The following is a 21,834-nucleotide window of genomic DNA, read 5'->3' as shown; positions in this document are numbered from 1 at the left end:
ATTTATTATTATATATTATTTAAATTAATTATTAAGTTTTTATGGAGAAAATTACTTTATTAATCTTTTTACATCAAAATATTAATTAAAATCACTGAATGAAGTGCTTAGGCCTTAATAAATTACTTAAAACGAAATTCCCTAGGCTAGTGAATTATAGAGACTTTTGACGTCACATTGCAGAGCCTCCTTTATTTATTCCGACAAAGGTATTAATGCACCCTTAACACGTGCATTTTCTAATTTCTGTTAGTTCGTGCTATGTGATCTGATAAACAAATCAAAAAATATTTAGGAACATTTCAGTATACTTTTAAATTAAAATTTCAAATAATGTTATTAGAAATGGCAAATAAGTTTAATTTTAAAACGGTGCAAAAAATACTGTTAGACGAAGAAAAATACATTTCAGATGTATTTGAAAAAATGTGTGTGCCAATGGTAGAAAGAGGTAAAAATTTTTTAATTTCAGCGCAGAAATGCCTTTTGTTTTTTTTATCTTATGTAAAATTTACATTTTAACATTTTTATTGCACGTTAACCTTTTATAAAATCCAACTTACATTATATAACTTATAGAAAGTTTGAAATTTTTTCATAAACACGTGCGATATTTCACGATACTTATCTTAAAAAATTCTAGGTTATGTTTATGATTTTTATCATATATATTATTCGAGTCTTTTAATTTTATATAAATAAAATCAAAATAATTTCATTAAAGGTGGTTTATCTAACAGAATGCAGATCTTTAAAAAACTAATTAATTAACACTGAAATAATTAAAATATTAGTAGTAATAGTAATTTATAAAAAAAAATAAAAATATTAATTTTCAAGAAAAAAAATTTCCAACAATTTTAATAAAATTCTTGGCAAAATTTTAATTATTTTCAAAAATCTTCCCCAATTTAATGATTTTTAATACCTATCTACTATTTTAATAAAATTACCCAAAAGAATTCAATTATTTAAAAACAATTTTAATAAAATTCTACGCAAACATTTCATTATTTTCATAAATAATAAAACTAATCGCAGACTTTCAATTATTTTTAATACAATTTTAAATGGAATTCTTTGAAAACTGTAATTATTCTTAAAAATTATATTAAAATTTATCAATGAAAATTTTCTCAAACGGTAATTTTCAAAACGGCGTTCTAAAATGTTTATTCAATTTGATACACAAAAAATTTTAAATCGAGAAATTATTAGATGAATTTGGAAAGTGTGTATTTCATTAGTCTCTGATATTAATATGTTTCAAGTTTATACTCTACGTTTAAATATTTTTCTACTCACGAATAAAATGTTTTATGCTAATAAAATTTTACTATTTTTTATTTACATGTAGATACATTGAATTTAGTGTTTTTTTTTTGCTTTTTACAATTTTTAGGTCTTAAAGAAGACGAAGATCTCGAGAACAATGAGGAACAGCATTTAAAGAAAGGTTTGTTACTTTACCATTATAATAAAATCTTAAAAATTTATAACAATTTTATTGCAAAAAAACATGATTTTTAGCAAAAAAAAATTTTGACATGGAAAATGAAAGTAAATTAACTCCGGAGCTCAAAATATCACGTTTTCGATAACCTAGCTGTAAAGCTATATCCTTTCCGATTTTAAAATTTAAGATGGCGGACGACAAAATGGAGTTTATCCATCAAAAGAAGATTAACGAGATTAACCTTTAAGGTACACTCTCACCTCACTGCCTGCCTGCCTGCGCAGGCAGGCGCCATAAGAGTGAGAGAGAAAAAACATTTAATTTGAATTTTCTTACTCTCTTACTCCTATGTGTTACCATGTCAACCTGCAGGCAGGCAGGCAGGCAGTAGGAGCTGTGCTAGCGCCTTTAAAGTGCTATGCCGGTCTGACAGACCGCTATTAAAATTTTCTTTGCTTGTAACTTTTTTTCAAAGTATAATAAGAACTTGAACTTTTTAGTAGCTTCATATTTTATGAAAATCTGTTAGGAGACAACTTTTTCAAAAATTTTTATTCGTTAAATTTTGTAATATAAATAAATATTTGAAGTATAGCGGTCTGTGAGACCGGGGTTAGCTTTAAGTGAAAGTATATTCCAGTATATTCCCATGAGTGACGTCTGCGCAACTTGACGCGCAGCTAGTTCTACTGACAGTTCTCATAGACTGCATTTATAAAATAAATAAATGCATAATACAGAAATGACTTTTTTTGTTAAAAAGTAAAAAATATTTATAATAGTTGTCTTTTAAAAATTATAAATGACTAAAAAACTGTCAAAAGGGAATAGCGGTCTGACAGACCGGGGTTAGCACTGAGCGTGATTTTTCAACACTTAGCACTTTAAAGGTTAAAAAAAAACATTTCCAATAATAGTTTTTAAAAATTCAAAATGGTGGATCCAATATGGCGGACGTTTTTTTTTAAATGTATTGGATTCACTTGAAATTTACTACGTGGACAATTTTTTAATTTGCTGGGGGCACAAGGAAACTAAAAAATATTTCGACCGTGAGACTTTAACTTTAATCGATTTTAAGACGATTTTTCGTTAGAAATTTACCAAAAAAATTTCTAATTTCTTCCTTGGATAAAATTTCACTACTATTAAGGTTTTTTTTTGTTTACTGGGGACCCAACAAAGCTAGAAAAAAATTCCGACTGCGAAACCTCAACTATGATCGATTTTAAGACGATTTTCGTTAGAAATTAATCAAAAAAATTTCTTATTTCTTCCTTGAATTGAAAATAATAGTGATTTAGAGTAAGCAAATCTCTTTAATATTCTGTAAAGATTTTTTGATTACTTGAATTTTTCCTTTGATTTTGTTAAATTCGGTGTCTAATTCTGATTTGTGTAATGCAAATGTTTTGTTTTTATGAAAAAATGTTATTAACCTCCAACAATACATACCATACAAGCTCAAGTATTCTGCAATATTTTTTATAGCACCGATGGGCGATAAGAAGTTAAAAAGAGCCCAAACTTTCGAAGAATTATATGCACGACTTAATGAATTAAAAAGTAAAGGACGGCTGGATTATAAAGATCGAAATTTAAAAAAAGGATTAAAAAGTAGAATAAAGAAAAAATCGAAAAAAGAGGAGCGTCTTACACAAAAGAAACTTGCAAGAACAGAACAAATAGCTGCTAATTCCTCTAAAATTAAAGAGGAAAATGTCGAAGCCTCAAAAATTCCAAAACAAAAGCCAATTTTTAATTCTGAAGGGCATATGGTTTTTAGTAAATTTGATTTCTCTCAAGTTGGCACAAAAAGGAAATTAAATAATGAAAAGAATTCTAAAAAAATATTACAGAAGATAGAAATGAAAAAGCAGAAAGTTAAAGAACTGATTGAAATTGGAGAAGTTGAGAAAGCCGATGAAATTAAAGAAAAAGATGCCTGGAACGCTGTACTGGCAAAAGCCAGAGGAGATAAGGTATTATTTACATATGTTTAAACAGGAATTATTATTATTATTGATATGCAGCTAATTTTAAAAAAAATTTATTCTCTAAGTTTGTTTGTAAAAAACGTCACGCTATTTTTAACCTTTTTTATAACCTTCCCCTCATTAGCATGTTATGTAGCGTACAAGTTTACAATTTTCATAAACAGATCAACTTCAAACGGTTTCAATTAAAAATTTTATAAAATTTCAATTTTGAATGAATTTAATTAGAAATTCTCAAGAAATAAGATTTTACCAAAAATTTAAGTCATTCCCAGAAAATTAAAATTTTTACTTGTTCGTTTTACGTGGAATTGCTAGCTCAATATTTTGACTTGACTTATTAAATAAAAATTATTTTTTGCATTTTTCTTTAGATAAAAGATGATCCAGAACTTTTGAAAAAATCAATTAAACGAGAAGAAATGAAGAAGAAACATAGTGCAAAGAAATGGGAATCAAGAATAGATTCTGTTCAGAAAACCATTCAAGAGAAGCAACAAAAGCGTCAGGAGAATATAACGAAAAGAAAGAAGGAAAAGAAACTTAACAAATTCAAAAAGGCTGCTAAAAAAGGAAGAATTGTAACAAATTGATAGGTTTAGTTTCATTGTATATTAGGAAAATAATTCCATAAAATATAAATTTCTTTTAATTATACTTTTAATGTTATTTCTTCTTTAAACTTAATTTAATAAAGGACTACTTTAAATTTTCAAAAACAAAAACAAAAAAATAAAATTATATTCAAGTCTTTTTTTGTTGTTTCCAGTTTGTCAGCTTAAAAAAAACCATTTTTTTTGTATATTTCGGAAGTAAAACATCTTAATTTAAAGTATAAAACTTTTTATTTCTATGTACATAAGTTTTTATACATAAGTATACAGGAATATTTTGAAACAGTAATAATTTCAAGATAATATGCACATAATTAAAAATCTCTGAAATTCTAATTAATTAAAAAACTTGAATAATGTTTTTATTAATTTAAACATATATGTTTACTTTTTTGAATTACTTACATTGTTTTTTCTAGTCGGTATCTTACTTTAAGCAATGTGTTTTATATTATAAGTTTTGGCGGTGTGTCTATACAGTTTTTATTTTTTATTTTAATTAAGAAGAAAGGACACTTTAAAGCTCTGCTTTAGAAAAATACGTCTTACAAAACATACTTTTGTATATAATTCATTTTTCTTTTGTAAAATCTATAAAATTCTCATGGACGGTGGTTACTTTTAAGTACAAACATCAGATCTGCAATAAGAAAAATATATAAAGTTATTATTAAAATAATAAATCAATACTATTAGCAATCATTTAAGTGAAATAAATTCTTATTTCAAAGATTTGTCCTATTCAATGTTCAAAATGTATTATTTATGAACAAATTCAATCAAGGAGTAAGGGAAAAATTGAAATACCTTTTGTCGTTGATAATAACTAGGTCGTCTTAAATTCCTCTGTCCCTGAAAAAGTTGCTCCATGTAGGACAAAAATCTCGCCCTTGAATGCGAGATTTGTTCCGCAGCCACTCTTCTATATATTGACAGGGACATATTGCACATGATAAATGTCTTGGGGAGGAAGGATTTCCGCCTTCCTCATCTACTGTCCAGTCTAAGCGGCGTCGCAAGTAGTCTTTTGCCCACCTTTGTGTGTAGCGGCAAAACAGTCGTTCACTTTTTCCCTGTTTATTAAAACAATCAAATTACTATTATTTTCTACTTCAAGAGGAGCAGAATGACGAAAAAATTACGGGTTATTTCAACATTTGAATAACTTGTAAAATAATTAACGCTTTTTAATGATCTTATGCTCATTTTAAAGGTCATTTTCTACGTAATGAGAAAATGCAGGTCGTCAAAGTTGGACCAAAAAAATTGAAAAAATTTGAAACAATCTTGTTAATAGGAACATCATTTTTAAAATTCAAACATATTTTTTTTATTTTCTTCTCTTGAAAAATCTACGTCATATAATGTTTCATATATTTTCTAGAATAGTTTTTAGTAGACATTGTTTAAAACAAAAGTATCCTAATACTGCAGGTTATGATGAATTAATTAATTAAAGAACTTACTTGTTTTCTTGAGAGTCGTGTTATTGTACTGCCTTGAATTACAATATCGGAGTCATCTATATCCATTCGTTGCTGCATATCTTTTGCTCGTCTGGCTTTACTGCTTTCATCTTCCCCAATAGCTCTGCCATCCCTTTCTTCAGCTTCGATAAAATCTTGTAGCTTATTCTACAAAAATTAAATTTTTCCATCTCAAATCCATAAAAAGAAAAATTACTATAAATAAAACTATGTATTTTCATATGGAAATACATAGTACATAACATATTTTCAAAATTTTAGACTTTAAATCCACACATGAAAATTACTTAAATCCGTATATGTGTACTTATGACATAAGGTCTTAAGGTAGGGAATATGAGAGACCTCAATCATTTTTTCGTGTAAATAGGGAAAAAACATATGTAAAATCATTAATAATAATAATCATTAATAAATTTTTCATGACTAATGATGAATAATGATTTAGCAACTAAAAATTCTGAAGGTGGCACTAATGTTATTTTTTTTTAACTTTTAGGAAACTTTCAGGGCTATAATCTTCTAAATTTAGTGTCTCATGCAAAAGAGGCACAGGTACACTGTACAATTTTTTAAAAAATGAAGTTACATTTAAATCGTAAAAAATATAGTAACTTTTTCGTTTTGATTGAATTTTTCAACAAGGTATTTAAGAAAGTAGAAGCAATTAAAGGTTTCAACTTTCTAATTTAATTTAACCCCCTAATTAAAAAGCAATTAAATTCCTACTAGATCATATCCAAATGCGAAAAAGATGATTATACTTAACGAAAAGTATCTCATAGTATTTCATTCACTATGTGCGGGGCATAAAAATTCAAAATAAAGACTATATATACTGTAATATTGAAGTTTTCTAACACTGTTTTTATAAAGATATTCTGCAAGATACTTACTATACATTCACTACTGTCGAAATATAAAAAACACAAGTTGACTTTATGGCAAGATATTTTTCCTCTGTCATCCAATCCAAGCAATATTTTATGACGGAGCAAATGCTTGTTAACCTGTGCCATACATTTTTCTAAATTTTGATTTAATTTAATTTTAATAAACATGCACAGGAATATTGCAGCAGCATTCAGAACTAACCACATAACACCAAGGCCAAACAAAGTGAGACCTGTTACTCCAGAAAATAAAAGTCCCAATAGAATCACAAAGCCAATAAAAATCCATAACACAAGAACACGCTTGTAGCAAATATTGTACATGTTAAATCTTACATCATTTACTAACAATTCCATTATGTGCACGTAATCTTCCACTGTGAGCTAAAACAATAATCATTTTATTAAAACAAATCTTATGCTGTTTCACGACTACATCTTTTATTTTGAAATACATATTTAACTTGTTCTTTTAACTATTTCGTAGAAATAGTACTTCATAGAAAGATCAAAAAAAGGATAGTTAACGATATAAAATACTTCTATAATTAATTTCGATAATCTACTCAGTACAAGAACATGCATTAATATTGCCAACATTGTCTCACTATTGTAAATGTAACTTAAATTTTTAAAAAAATTTAATAATTCAAATTCTTCTGAAATTAGTTACCTAATTTTTTTAATATATATTTAATTAATTATTAAAAATAATGGATTTATATACAAGAATTTTAGTTAAAAACGATAAAAAAATTAAATTTTGGAAAAGTTAAAAATAATTCCAGAAATTCAATTATGTTCAAAATTTAACCCTCCGTCACACACCTTAGAAAAAATTACACCATTACACACGTTTAGTTGATTGTCGCATAACTTTCATTTGTCAGCAGTAAGTTGAAAAGATTTAAGTTTAATATATAAATTTGCGAGTGCGAAGAAGAATTAAAACAATATAATATAAAAAGCAAGATTAAAAGTAGGATATTTTCCTAACCTAATTATGTTCGCTATTTATAATTTTATACAAAACAAAAGCGGTCATCTTGGTGTGGCCTCGAACTTGACTTTATTAAATAAAATTGAAAATTTAATAATATAATAAAAGTAATATTACCGTAAGTCCTTGAGCCATTAGTTCCTCTGGTACTAATTCAGGTTTAAATTTAGCTGGTGTAACCCATGGCCATCTTGTGTTTACTGGCAATAAAGTTACAATTGTATCTCCATTTGCAAACCCTTGTCTAATATATCCAGAAGAATTGCTTGTTGCATTGTTGGAAGCAGTTCTTCCATTATTAGATGGATTTCTCAAATCAATTGTTTTTAACGAGTTAGTTTTCGCATTAAATGACATGTTTGAATCTTCAATGCCAATGGAATGATTTAAACCTGATCTGTCTAAATTTATTTGGACGGATTCCGTGGAAATTACAGCTCCACTGTAATCACCACTATTATTTTTGTCAGCCACATTATCACAACTGTTTTCGGTTACCGAATTACGAACTACATTCTCGTCTCCCATAGCTTTCGTTTGCTTAACTGCTTCAGGTGACTTTTGCGTTAATGTGCTTTGTGATTCGGAGGCAGTCACTTTACAATCAGATTCATCATCAAATTGAACCCAAGCCTTCTTGTCTTTCGCCTCGGAATCACTGATTCCGATATTACTTTCTGGTATAGAGGAACTCATACTTATGGCCTACAAAATTATAAATTACAATCATTTAAATAAACTTAAAATGTAGGTTTGTAAAGCTTTTGCTAGAAAAAATTCAAGTAATCAGAGGAGTTGAGAAAAGTTCTACTTTCGCCACGCTTTTTTAACATGAAAAGTACTCCTTTCACAGCAGGCGTTGGAGAAAATATATTTCCATTCAAAGTATTACAACAAAATGACGGAAACAACAGAAATTTTTAACTTTTGTAACGAACCGACAAAGTGCTGGTCCATTTTCATTTTTTTCAAACAACGAAATAAAATAATTTAAGTAGTAATAAATTCAAGAAAACTGCATAATTAGTAAATTAGGACTAAAATGTCCATTAGATTTCTTTAAGATGTCTAAAAAACGTCTGTTTGTTTTAAACTTTGAAAACAAAGGTTTTTTTTAAATCGAAAATAAGTATTACTTTTTTCTGAATTCTTTTCAATTCCTCGCTTCTTACCGGGTACAATTTTAATCGATATCCCCGAAATAATCCAATTATTCAATTATTTATCAGTAATTTAACAATTTGTTGATAACATTTTTTATGTGAATTCAAATTTTTTAAAATAATCTGTTATTCTATACAAATGATTTATTTTTGTATTTAAATGATCGAATTCCCGTAGAATTTTCTAATAAAAATTGATCTTAAAATAAATGTCAGTTAAAATTTTATATAATAATTGAATTTTAAAAACATTAGAGCATGAATTTTTAGAAATAATTGAATTTTGAAAAAGTTTTAAATTAAAATCTTTAAAGATTTGAGTTTTTCATACTTTTAACTAACATTGTGTGGAATTAACTTTTTTGAAAAAGTTTAATTAAATTTTCTTTGAAATTACTTCAAGTTTTAATTTTGTACAATAGCTTTTAGTTTTTCTCTAGTTTTTTTATTTAAAGTTCCAGAATTTTAATTATTATTAACGAAATCATAACCGATTCTTTTTTTCTATAAAAATGTTAACTTATGCTTGTAACATGATGCTGGTATATTGTTCTGAAATAGTTACATACTATTAACAGATTACACTTGTAATCAGTTTGTAAGCAAACATTTTCACTGAAGTGTTATGAAAATGAAATTTGTGTCAAATTGATGTAATCTGATGACACTATACAGATAAATTATAACAAACATTTCTATCCATTCTATTAACTAATAAACACTTTTTCTTCAAACATTAAATATTTTTAAATTAAGGGCATTTTTTAAAAACCTTTATAAGCTCGTGTATTAGATGAAAAAATAACTAAATTTTAAATTCAGAGAAATAAAAAATAAAGAAAAAAGTGTTGAATATTTATTAAACAATTTTTTTATCATTTTTAAATTATTAATTAGAAACAAAGTTTAAGGTAGTCTATTTTATGATACAGGAAGTCGAAGAAATATTTGTCAAAGACAATGTTTTTATTACTTTTTGTGGCCACAATGTTTTTACGCCTGTCGTTCAATCGATAAACATTTTTATATTATATTATAAGTTAACTTATAGTATAAGCCTAGCCTATACTCGACGGTTTCTAATTTTCAATTAGGAGTATTTTTGTACGATTTGTTAAAATTATAGAGAGTGAAATATTAAAAGAATTGAATTTATTTAAATTCATTATTTAATTCAAATTAAAAATTTAACAATAATTTATGTTTTTTTGAAAAGAAGCTGCTTGTATGAGTTAAAAATTTAAGTAACAGATAGAAATAATAAAAGAAAACTTTATCACTTTAAAAGTGAAAATTAAAAAAACAGAAGTAAAAAAGTAGTTCTCATTTTATTTTTTATTTTTAATGACTATTTCTTGTAACATTTCAATAAGTTAAAAATATTTTTCAGATGTTTTTTTTCACATTGTAGTCATTATAGAATTGTTTAAAATTTTAAATTGTTTTTTCATTGTAATCCGTAAAAAAGTTGAAAGAAAACGTTTTAACAATAGATACGTTCGTTTTTCAGGTTAAAAAGTAAATAGGGAGTGTCAAATATGTTTTTATTTAATGTTTAAAGAAATTCATCTGAAGATAAATGTTATTTTGATTAAAAAGAGTTTTTAAATTTATTTTTTGTCCGCGCATATTTCTTAGTCATATGCTGCACAATAATTAGGATTAATTGACAGCATGAATAATATCTAGATAATGTATAATGTGTATTTGTGGGAAGTTTCAATTAATTTTTTCATTAATAAAAATATATTATTTGATTTATTTACCTGCTTTATAAAAATCTCGATTAAAATGAAAAGTATTCCATAACTGATATCACATTTTATAAAATACGCACATAGTTTAAAGTATGTTGATTTTAATAGGTCACTGAGAATATGATATGGTACTGAAAACAGAAGTGAACAGGCTCGACCTAACGGTAGGAACGCTTCTTTACCTGCATATTTAATACCTCTACATTTACGGCGGCGCGGTTGCGTTATGCTCATGTTTTTATCCTAACTTCAATCATGTGTAGTGAATAAATGTGTAGGTGTATATATATGTATATAAGAATATTAAAAATGAAACACGTAACGGAATCGTTCCAAGTAAATTTAATTTCTATATTATGCGTACTATACCTGTTGTCAATTTATATGTCGCCGCAAAGAAATTCACAAACATGATTCGGATTTTAAACAAAAATGATGCTCTGCAATTTTATTCTATCAACTTAAAAATACAATTAGTAAAAGTCATAATGAGTAAAAGTTTCCTAATGAGGCTCGGCTACCACGCCTTTTTCTCATTTTAAATCTATCTGTATACAGATAGATTTACATGTAATTTTTTTTCATTTTATTTATTATTTACATTAAAGGTAAATACAGGTCTCTGCGAAAAATATTGAATTAAATTAAAAATTAATTAAATTAAATTAAACTTGTCCTAATAGTTAAACGATTTATAAGTATTTTTCCTGCTTCAATAAGAGTTATGCGCCATCCAGGTGGAATAGTAGGAATTGTTCAAAAATGTATAACAATGGCTAACGCATAGTGGGGCAAAAAACAAGGCTTTAGACAAAACAACTGTGGGCCGATTTTTATTAAACAAATTCCAATATTTTATATTTATTTATAAAAATTAAAAACATCCTTTCCTGTTTAATTTTTTTCCAAAAGAACAATTTCAGGCATCACAGATAGTCCTCTTTTTCCCTTTTGTCCCATTCTTTCAATTTTATTTATTTAATCGTAATTTTCGATTTTTGCTGCTAGTGGTCAAAGTAGTTTTTTTTACCAAAGGATGAAGTTTAAAAGACGAGTAAAGTATTTTTGAAGAGCCCTAAAATATTAAAGCAATTTGACTTAAAATAGAAGAAAAATGTTGACTTTTAAGAATTTTCGATTTTTTGTGATGTGGTCAAAGTAGTTCCTGCAACGGAACCTGCAGGGGAATTTTAAGCTGAGCGTAGCAAGCAATCTTGCTATGAAAGATTGCTACAAGATAACTTGTCTAAAAGTTGAAATTACCTTGACTGCAATGTTCGGAATCTTTAGTTACGAGGCTCTTTATAGTTGAAGTAATTCTTTAAATTCCGGCTGTTTTTTAATGTTTGACGCGACATCGGTCATTTAAAGAAAAACTTCAAGTTTTATGAGCTTTGCACTATTAAAGATTCCGTAGGTTACAGTCAAGCTAATTTCAACTTTCAGGAAATTTTTGGTGCAGTGTGGGAAGTGGCATTGACTTTTCGAATCGATTGGAAAGGATGCAACTAATAAATGGAAGCAAACTGGCATCGTTTACAAATTTAATTTAATATTTGTTCTACCACTTACATCATTCCTTCAATTTTGATCAAGTTAAAATTGTAAATTTGGAATCAAATTATAAAAAAACCCCGCAAGGCCCACCGGTTCCGGAACAAAACCGGGAATCATTATCACCTACTTCGGTTTCGTCTCAAAATATTTAAAGAGACGCGCTTGCGGCGAACACCCATCCGCCAGCCGTGCCACACAGACTCTCACCAACGAACTCCTCTTCGATCACGAAACGTATGTGTTTCACCACAGGGAAGAGATGGAAAATTTTCTGTACAGTTTATTGAAGATGCAAAAATGCCATCGACAGGACAAAAGTGGTCTTTCAAAAGGTGCTGGCCGTTCCAATATTTTGAAATAATAAGTACAAATATATAAACAACACTAATCTGCAGCACAAACAACTTACCCCTACTAAAAATAAAGTCACAAAGCGACAGAAATTTAGACAGAGTCTATATGATTTTAGACTGGTTTTGTTACGATTGCAGCCACAGAACATCAATTTCTTACTTAAAAAATACAAAAACGCCTATTCGTTTTTGTCAATTACACAGAGAATCTAAATTTTTACCTAAACAATATTAATTAAAAATAAGTAAACTAAACGTGAATATTCTTTCAATTAAATAAAGTAATACTTACCGTTAGTATACTTAAATAAATATTATTTAATTCGTAGAAATTTGTGAATTCTTGCACTTTTTTGAAGTTTGACAATTTTTTGTCGTTTCCAGTGGATATAAAAAGTTACTTTTTACGAAAAATAATAAACTATCATTTAAAACAAGAACTAAATTGACATAATAAACTTAAAAAAAATTTGAGTATAAAAAAGAATTTTGCATTCGTTGAATAAGTCGACGGTACTAAAAATATTTTTTGCAAGAAATACTTGACAATCAGTTTCCATTGCTGTTCATAATTCTCAATTGCTTTGGTTTTTATTTAAAATTTCTTTTTTGTACTTTTTTAAAAAATTAAAATTTGTTTTTAAAATAAAGTCTTTTAATATAGTAAGTAAATAAAATGGTAAGTATGAGAAAAAAATGTTTTTTATATTTTGCTGCACTTAATCTTATTATTATGTCATAGTATAGTTATATTTTGAATAATTCTACTACAACTAAATTTATAAAGAAATAAAAATGTTGAAAATGCAAATTTCTTAGAAGATTTAGTTCTAATTGAACGAATGTTTAATTATATGCATTAATAGCAACAACACTAAACATCACTGTTGCTGCGTGAACATCGATCATTACAAACATGATGACGACTTAAAGAAATTTGAAAGGTAATAATTTTCTTCTTTTTCCTGGCCTCTCCCCTTACAAGCTCATCCTTGTCGTTCAGTGTCGTTCAGTGCCGCTTAAAAACTTTTGCTCACCCTTCAGCAAGTAAAATCTTTACAAATAAGTAGATATTTTTAGAAAAAAAGAAAAAAACCGTTTATTGAAAGGTTTTGTAAATTTTTTTAATGAATAATATATTTAATAAAGTATAAATTATGCATTATTTGTTAATAAATTATTTATTTACTACAAATAGAGAAAATGTTTTTAAAAAGTCATACATCAATTTTCTCCATTTGTTTGTAACAGTTTTCATAAAAAAATTATTTTTTAAACAATTTTTGACGTCAAAAGTCATTATTTGATCCGCAGTCCTGTTTCCAATAATAACTTTGATTATATTTTCATTTGTCTAATCATGGACATTAAAGGGTTAAAAAAAAGGTGATTTCTGTGTATAATATTGAAGCTCAGGAAATAAGCTTTCAAACGAGAAATGAGACCTTTTTGATCTTTGTAACTTTAATAATAAAAAAGTAACAAAACCTTCGGTATAGTGTTTAATGCCTGTAAGGTGGGCAAAAGTTATTGAGCGGCATTGTAAGCAACCTAAATTTCAAAGGTTTCGGTGTAAATATAATTGAAGAAAAATTACTTTATAAAGTAAAATAAAGCAAAGTAAAGTAAAGAAGTATTACTTACTGAAAAATTCAGTAACTTAAAAGAAGTTAAAAAAGAATTAGTTCATATAGAGTAAGTGAGGGTATCAATACACAAGTCATGATTAATTTTGCTTTCCAATGTCTAAACTGAAAACAAGCGATAATACTCACGCTTACAGTATTGCTGATATATTCAATAAAAAGATTATATTAATCTAAGTTCTTTAAATTTTAACTTGATTTTATTGAATAGAGCTTGAATTTCTGATCTTTGGTTGCTAGCAGCGTATATAAATCAGTACCTCCAGGTGAAAAATTTTTTTTTTTTTTTTCGTATAAAAACTCGTTGACTGTCTAAAAAAATGTCTAAATAGATTTTTACGATCTTATTTACACTAATTTACACTCAGTGATTTCTAACAATAATTACAATAATATTTACTTCTCTGAGTTTTATTAAATATACATGGAGGTATGAAAAAATTTGAAGTAAAATAAAAATTAAGAAAAAAAATGTACCTTGGAATAACAAATCGAACCTAGTTGTTTCCAAAGAGTTTAGATAGTTTTTTTTAATTTCTTTCTGAATTAAAAATGAATAAGGCAGGTAAAGTGTAAGACTAAAGTGTAAGATATTAATCTGGAATATATTAATATGTACAAATTCCTTAAATGATAAATATTAGAAAATTCCACATTATGTAGAATCGCTAATAGGTTGTTCGATTCATCATAGATCGTTAGACCTTGAAAAATTGACATTAGTGTAGGGGTGACTTGGATGATGCGGTCTATGCAGCGTGTTGCTGATGGTGAGGGGACCTACCATGTGGCCAGGTCTTGCCCATGTATAGACGTATCCATCCTGACACGCTGTTACGAAGCAATCTTCTCTAAATACTAATTCAGTCAGTCTTTCGTGCGCAAGTTTCTTGCACACCAGCGGTTCGAGCACTGGGCACTCATCGAATCTCGGACACCAGGCTGTTCCTATCAACTTCATGGGATCATCTATTGCCGATCCGGACTTTTTACTCGAACTCAAATTTCCACTTCCACTGTACATATTGCTTCCATTAGAATTACTACTCGTCTTATCACCTCCACAACTTAGAACTATGGAATTATTGCCCGCAGAGTTGTTCTTCATGGTGAGGCTGAAATTCCTTTTGTGATTATCGCTTTTTCGCTCGCCAAATCCCAGTCCCGCTAACCTTTGGGTCAAGGAGTTGACTGTCGACGCTGCTGTGTTCGTGCTTGCGTTGTTGCTACCGTCATTGCTGATCACTTTCTCTTTCAGGTGAACATTATTAACATTATTGTATTTGTGATTCGAGAAGTGATTCGATGTGGCACCGTTACCACTGGAATTGCAAACATTGGAGAGGGAACTCACGACCGATGGCCTCTGCTTTGGACAAACGGGCTGTCGCAGCACGTCTTCTGTAATGTCCCAGAGACAAAGTTGAGTGTCTTGTGAAACACTGCCTAGTCTGTAGCAAGTACCACCCGAGACTCTAATCTCAGAGCTGCATGAATTTCGATTCGACTGTCCGCTTTGCGAAGTAGTCGAAGGCCTTGTTGTCTTCTCGCGGATATGATGGTAATTGTGTTGTGGAATGGTCTCGTCGTCTGAACCACTGAAATCTGGATCCTGTTCTGCATAGGATGTAGTGTAAGGATCAAAGGCAACAACACTGACCCAGCTGTGATGGCCCTGTCCTCGAGCAACAATTCGCTTGTCATTGAAGCTCCAAATTGTAACAAGATCATCCTCACCACCAACAACAACATATCTACCGTCGGGTGACCAGCAAACACAAAGGAATCCACCAAAGTAGCTTCTCGCCGACCCCATGAGCTCCATCGTATCGTAATGAAATACTCTGAGGAACCCGTCTTGAGACACAACAGCTAAATTTGTCCCGCAGGGACTAAAAGCAAATTCGTTTATACAACAACCATCGGCCCCAATAACCCATCGGTAGAGTGGATTTCTTGTCGACTTTGTTTTACATGTATGAATAGCATAACCAGTGCCGGATTTAAATGGCTGATAATGCGGTGAAGTAGTTCCGCATAAAAGTTCCTTGTTGTACAAATACAGTTGACCTGAACTGTGTGAGACGAGAAACAAGTTACTTGATTGGGGAATCCACTTGATGCAAGTAACTTTTGTTTTATCTATAAGCCGCTGTAAACAAAATTTTACTTTAATAAAGATAATAATTCAAATCTTCATTGTATGAACAATAAAAGGCATTTCATTAAAGAATACAAGATCAATTAATTAAGGAATCAGGAAGTGCGCCGGTTGTGGGCATCCCTACGCAAACCTGGACGGCAAGCAGACGTTAAAGTGATTTTTTTGTTTTCGAAAAGCGACATATAGGTATGGATTCATTCAGAAGAAAAAATGTTTTAGTTTTTTTGCAGTCTTGTCATTTCATTTTGTGATTCACCATCGTGTTTAACCAAAATCCTGCATCGCATAATGTGTTAGTCTTTTAAAAAAATGACTGTCATTCCCGGTTATGGGTACTTTTATGTTAAGGAGGCTCTATCATCTGACGATCGTCTGGACTACTGTCTCATTTATCTAAACTTTCTGCCAAGGAATTTGATAGTCGCAAACTCCATTAAATGCAATGAATATAGTCGTTCAGTGCATTAGAAGTACGTTGATATGCGTGCCAGCTACGTCACATACAAGCAAAATGCTTCTGTTAGCGATGAGTATAGTGTGAAAAAGTGTCATAATTTTTGTTCTTTATGCCGGCGAAGACTCTCAAAATAAAGAAACTTTCATTTCTTCTTTATTTGTGTTAGTTTTCTTTAATATTTTTTCATTTTTAGCGGATTTTTCAAGGATGCCCACAACCGGGTGCAAAAATTTTCATTTCACTAAATTTCTAATAAAACTTTTTTACTTGAAGGAATCAATTTAATTCCTTCACTGACAGTCACCTAAGACCTCTAGCTTTAAATTCGTACACATATATTTGTATAATATGCACATGGACAAATGTTATGAGGCAAAAACAAAACGGTGCCGTCGGTGCCCACAACCGGTACACTTCCCCTTTTTATACTATATAGGGTAGAGGGCCCCAAGATGGCCACCCTAGGGAAATTCTTGTGCATTATTTAGCAGCACTGAAGGCTTCAGGTTATTTTCATTGTTTATGAAGACAAAGTTTTTGGTTATGTTTAGACGTGTATAACTAAACGCGTTTCTTTCTAACAGAGACATCGTTAAATTTCAGTAAAAAAAATTTTGAAAGCATTCTTTTTAAAGTGATACTGTGATTACAGTTAATAGTTTAAAAGTTCTAAACTTTGTGGTAATCTTGTTTACAAATACAATAATATTATAGATGAATATCGATAAAATTGTGTGTTATACAATTTTTTAATAACTTTTAAAAAATGTCCTGGCCCTAAGGTGTCCACCATGCGTTTTTATGTAAAATCACTTTTGAATTTATTTACGATGTAATATTTCGACTCCCTCTTTGCCTCTCGCCCGCCCCATCTACAAACGACGTAAACAAGTGACCACTGATCGGGTGACCGCTAATCGGGCTTGCAGTGTATTTATCAAAATATATTATGGAAAATGTAAATTTTATCGATTTGAAAAATTTTATGATGAATAATAAAGTAATTTAGTTTTTAATGTATGAAATAGGATAAATAATTAACAATATTTTAGAATAGCTTCTTATAAGCAAATAACAGAGTTTCCAACTATTGATTCTGTAAATATAAGCAAAAAACAATACATTTCGAATAAAGTTACCTTAAATTGATTTTTGCAACTATTTTTAAAATTTTTTCAGTGAATTTTTGAATGCTAGCCACCTTGGGGACACTTTTTTTTAAAGCAAAATTTCAACTGCTTTTCCAAAGTCTCCTAAGACTTATTTTCCTTAGTAAAATAAAAAAAAATTTTGCTAAAAACATGTATACTACAAACATTTTGTATACAAGTTTATAGGAAATTTAATAACCTTTATTTAAAAAAAAATAATTTTATATCGGCTTACTACAGCACCGGTCAAAATTGAGAGACCAACCATTTTCAGGGAAATGAAAAAAATCTCGAAAATTTTTAAACATAAAATTTATGAAAACTAAATTTTTTTCGTACATATATGTTTTAAAAGATGATAAAATTTTGAAAAGAATAAGACCTTACAAAAGTCATTTGATATCTTGTTCTTTTCAAAATGTTATCATCTTTCAAAAAATAAAAAGAAAAAAATTGTAGTTCCCATAAATTTTATGTTTCAAAAAGCTTTTGATTCACCTGAAAATGGATGGTCTCTCAATTTTTCAAGTTTTGGGTGGCCAAAGCAGACAAATTGTGCTGAAAACAACAGCGTAAACAATTACCCTTTGGTCCCTTGTTGCTTACTACATACAACATTTTGAAAAAAAATTATTACTGAAGAGACACAACTATGACCATAATATTTATTAATTACTTACTTCTTCATTGTACAATGTACTATTGTCCTTTTTAACTGGATCTATAAGTTGAATTTGACCCGTTGAAAAGCCGACTAGAAGTGGTGCACCATCAACTGTTGCAGCACTTTGATTAAAATTATGACAAGTGGGATTGGTTCCTTTGTACAACTTCTTTTCAACTGGTTTATTTAAATCCACAGCCTAGTCGAAAAAACAAATTTTCAATAATAAATCAAATTTATTATATTTATCATGAAAATAGAATTTTTAAAATCATTGACATAACATCTAATAGTCCAAGATCGATTTGAAAATTAGTACCAAATATTTCTTCAATTTCTCCGTTCACATTTTTTATAGATAAAACTTGTTTTAATTGAAAGATAATTAAATAATAAGTAATATACAAAATATATAACTAAACAACAAATTAAAATGTGTTAAAAGTTATATTAACAATGTATTAATACTCAAATTTCTTAGTTTTAAATTGTTTCATAGAAAATAACTTTTTAATATTTTTCTAAAAAGTACTCTTAATAATATTTTAATTACTTAAATGCTAATTAATTATTCTTCTAGAGGTCTGCATTCTGTTGGATGAACCACATTAAAAAAATATATTTATATTGTGTTAATAATCTAAATCAAAAATAAAACGCATTAAATTCTAACATTGAGTCTAAATTTTATGATTACGCTTTGAAAGATATTTAAAAAAAAAAAGAAAAAATTTATTTTTTATTTAAAAAAAGGTGAAAAAGGGGTTCTGGTATTAGTAATGAGAGTTCTACACACAATCCCAATAAACTTTTATTCTAAAATTAAAATCGAAAAAACTACGAAACTTTGAAAAATTTCAAAAAAATATTCTTGCAAAAAATTAATTTTTCATGACTTCTGAGCAGAGTTCTGGTACCAGCAAAAAGATTTCTATACACAATCCCAATAAACTTTTCTTCTAAACTCAAAATTGAAAAAACTACAGAACTTTGGAAATTGTAAAAAAGACTTTTTTTGTTGGTCTTTATTCTCTTTCCAAATATTAGGTCAGAACTCTTTTTTACAAAAATAATAGTGCTATTTTTAAAAAAAATTGAATTTTTCAAAGAAGTTCAATTAATTAAAAAACTTTAAATAAAATTCAATTCAAGAATTCACTTGCTTTTTAAAATTTTTCAAAAATTCAATTATTTGTAGAAATAATAAATTTTATCGCAGGGATTCAATTATTTAAAAAAGTTTTAATAAAATTCTATTCAGGAATTCAATTATTTTCAGAAATAATTAAATTGTCTATTTACTGAAAATCATTGAATTTTTGTAAAGTATTTATAAAAAAATTTTTAAATAATTGAATTCAATTCTTGGCGAGATGTTTATTAAAATTCTTTAAAATAATTCAATTGTTTTTAAGAATTTATTTCAATTTTTTTATAAATAATGAAGTTTTTTTAAAAATAATTTTTACTGGAAATTTTTAACATAATTGAATTTTAAGAAAAATTTCTTTCGAGCTTATTAAATAATCGTGTTTAATATTAATTGTTATTAATGACTTTCCTATTAAATTATATTAAAATTATTCATAGAAAATTAAATTCTTTTTAACAATTTTATTAGAGTTTTTGTAAATAATTACATTTTTTCGAAGAATTTAATTAAATTTCGTAAAAATATTGTAATTTTTTAAAGTAATTTTAATTGAAAATTTTTAAAATAATTGAAATTTACAAACAATTTTATTAAAATCTTTTGAGAACAATTGAAGTGTTTAGAAAAATGTTATTACCATTTTTAGAAATAATTGAACCTGTTCGAGGAATAATTGTATTCTTTCGAGAAATTTTAATAAAATTGCATTGAAAATGATTGAATTCTTGTGAAGAATTTTATTATTTATGAGAATAATGAAATTTTTATTAAAATTTTTGAATAATAATAAACAAGAATATTTAATATTATGTACTTAATAAGTGAATTCTTTAAATTTTAAATCTCTAATCATTCAAAAATTGATGTTTATTCTTGAAAATATAAAAATTTTCAATTTCAAAAATAATAAGAAATGGAATACTGCGTTCTGCGCGTATCATTTGCTAGTTAATTATGTAATTAATAAGACAGTTTTAAAAATTTTGATTATGAAACTATTCAAAAATTTATGTTTGAAAATAAAAAAATTTGTAATTTGCATAATAATAATAATTTGAGTATTACGTTCCGCGCAATAGTATAACAATAGATAAATTAACTATTAATAATAATATTTTAATTACTTAAATGCTAATTAATTATTTTTCTCGAGGTCTGCATTCTGTTGAATGAACCACCTTATAATTTATAAAATTCTTTACGTTATATTATTTAAATCAGAAAGAGTAAAAAAACATATTTATATTATGTTGTGGTGTTAATCTAAATCAAAATGAAAACGCATTGAATTCTATAACATTGAGTGTAAATTTTATGATTACACTTTGAAAAAGTTTTCGAAAAAAAAGATTCATTTTAGATTAGAAAAAGGTGAAAAAGGGGACAAATCATCAAAAAGAGGGGAAAAGGTGACAAATCTTTAAAAAAAAAGGTCGAAAAACGTGAGAAAATTGTAAAAAGGGGAAAAAGGAAAAAAAAAATTATTTTTCTAGGTTAGAGTTGAGAAATGGAAGACACGTAGAATGGTGGAGCGGGAGAAAAAGTGGTTGAATCTTTTGCGAGATTAACTAACCTTTTTAACGCCACGATAGACGTAGACGTAAAGCTCCTTGCCGAAATTAAAGCACATTCGATCCCCGAGTCCTTGCGTGCCAGTGGGATCTGTGGGATCCGGCAATGTGACAAATGAAACCCGGACAGAAGCACTGCCTTGATTATTCGTGTATCCAACCCTATTCGGCCTAGAATATTCCGACAAGGTCATCAGTTGATACGTTCCTTCCCTCGTGACAAATTGTGTTTTTAAATCATCCTTTCCTCCGCTGTCCAATTGTACAGCCATGTTACTAACACGAAGTGCACGGTGTCAGAGCTCATCAGAAACGGTTGAAGGGATGAAATTCCTTAACTGTAGGATTTCTTTTCTAGCCTCGAATCCACCACCCACTATGAAGTGCTTCTGTCAAATTTATCGTCTTACGTTAAACAGACATTGACTGTTTGACACCCTACATTAATATCGCAACGATTTATTTCCGACATTGACTAATCCACTAAACAATAATATCCCAAGTAATAACCATATACAATATTCCATGTAATTCTTTCTGTCAAAAATTATGGTTCCTTCACACCTTGCTTAGAGTAATTGGTTACCCATTCAACTAAGTTTAAGGCGCCTACACACCTTAGGGTGTGATCCCATTAACAACCGAGTCGGGCACGTGATCGGACACGTACGGAATATACGGAAGCCTGAATCGTGAACGTCGTTGTTCGCGAACGCAAAGCATGAGTTAGAAAAAGACAGAGATATATTTG

General features: G+C 28.4%; 3 protein-coding genes across 4 annotated transcripts; 1 reads left to right on the top strand and 2 right to left on the bottom strand.

Moving 5' to 3' along the window:
• Positions 1-214: 214 nt before the first annotated feature.
• LOC122499837 (surfeit locus protein 6 homolog) lies at positions 215-4,110 on the top strand. Its single transcript, XM_043608361.1, has 4 exons — positions 215-451; positions 1,403-1,456; positions 2,948-3,438; positions 3,828-4,110. The coding sequence occupies exons 1-4, from the start codon at positions 334-336 to the stop codon at positions 4,044-4,046; spliced, it is 882 nt and encodes a 293-aa protein (XP_043464296.1). The 5' UTR covers positions 215-333; the 3' UTR covers positions 4,047-4,110.
• A 175-nt stretch (positions 4,111-4,285) lies between these two features.
• LOC122499835 lies at positions 4,286-10,626 on the bottom strand. Of its 2 annotated transcripts, none has more exons than XM_043608360.1 (6): positions 10,377-10,626; positions 7,565-8,152; positions 6,784-6,831; positions 5,534-5,701; positions 4,875-5,140; positions 4,286-4,707 (listed from the first exon to the last, which is right to left on the bottom strand). In XM_043608360.1, the coding sequence occupies exons 1-5, from the start codon at positions 10,599-10,601 to the stop codon at positions 4,904-4,906; spliced, it is 1,266 nt and encodes a 421-aa protein (XP_043464295.1). In that variant the 5' UTR covers positions 10,602-10,626; the 3' UTR covers positions 4,286-4,707; positions 4,875-4,903. The 2 variants fall into 2 exon arrangements, with proteins under 2 accessions (XP_043464295.1, XP_043464294.1); XM_043608359.1 differs by having other exon boundaries at positions 4,292-4,707; positions 6,451-6,831; positions 10,377-10,616.
• Positions 10,627-14,509: 3,883 nt separating this feature from the next.
• LOC122499838 (WD repeat-containing protein 20) lies at positions 14,510-21,657 on the bottom strand. Its single transcript, XM_043608362.1, has 3 exons — positions 21,086-21,657; positions 18,376-18,558; positions 14,510-16,075 (listed from the first exon to the last, which is right to left on the bottom strand). The coding sequence occupies exons 1-3, from the start codon at positions 21,353-21,355 to the stop codon at positions 14,612-14,614; spliced, it is 1,917 nt and encodes a 638-aa protein (XP_043464297.1). The 5' UTR covers positions 21,356-21,657; the 3' UTR covers positions 14,510-14,611.
• Positions 21,658-21,834: the final 177 nt, after the last annotated feature.

The sequence above is a fragment of the Leptopilina heterotoma genome, unplaced genomic scaffold, assembly GCF_015476425.1.
Source record: "Leptopilina heterotoma isolate Lh14 unplaced genomic scaffold, ASM1547642v1 Lhet_177, whole genome shotgun sequence".
NCBI classification, from domain to species: Eukaryota; Metazoa; Arthropoda; class Insecta; order Hymenoptera; family Figitidae; genus Leptopilina; species Leptopilina heterotoma.
The sequence above is the reverse complement of the archived record's forward strand: the minus strand, read 5'-3'. Positions and strand labels throughout refer to the sequence as shown.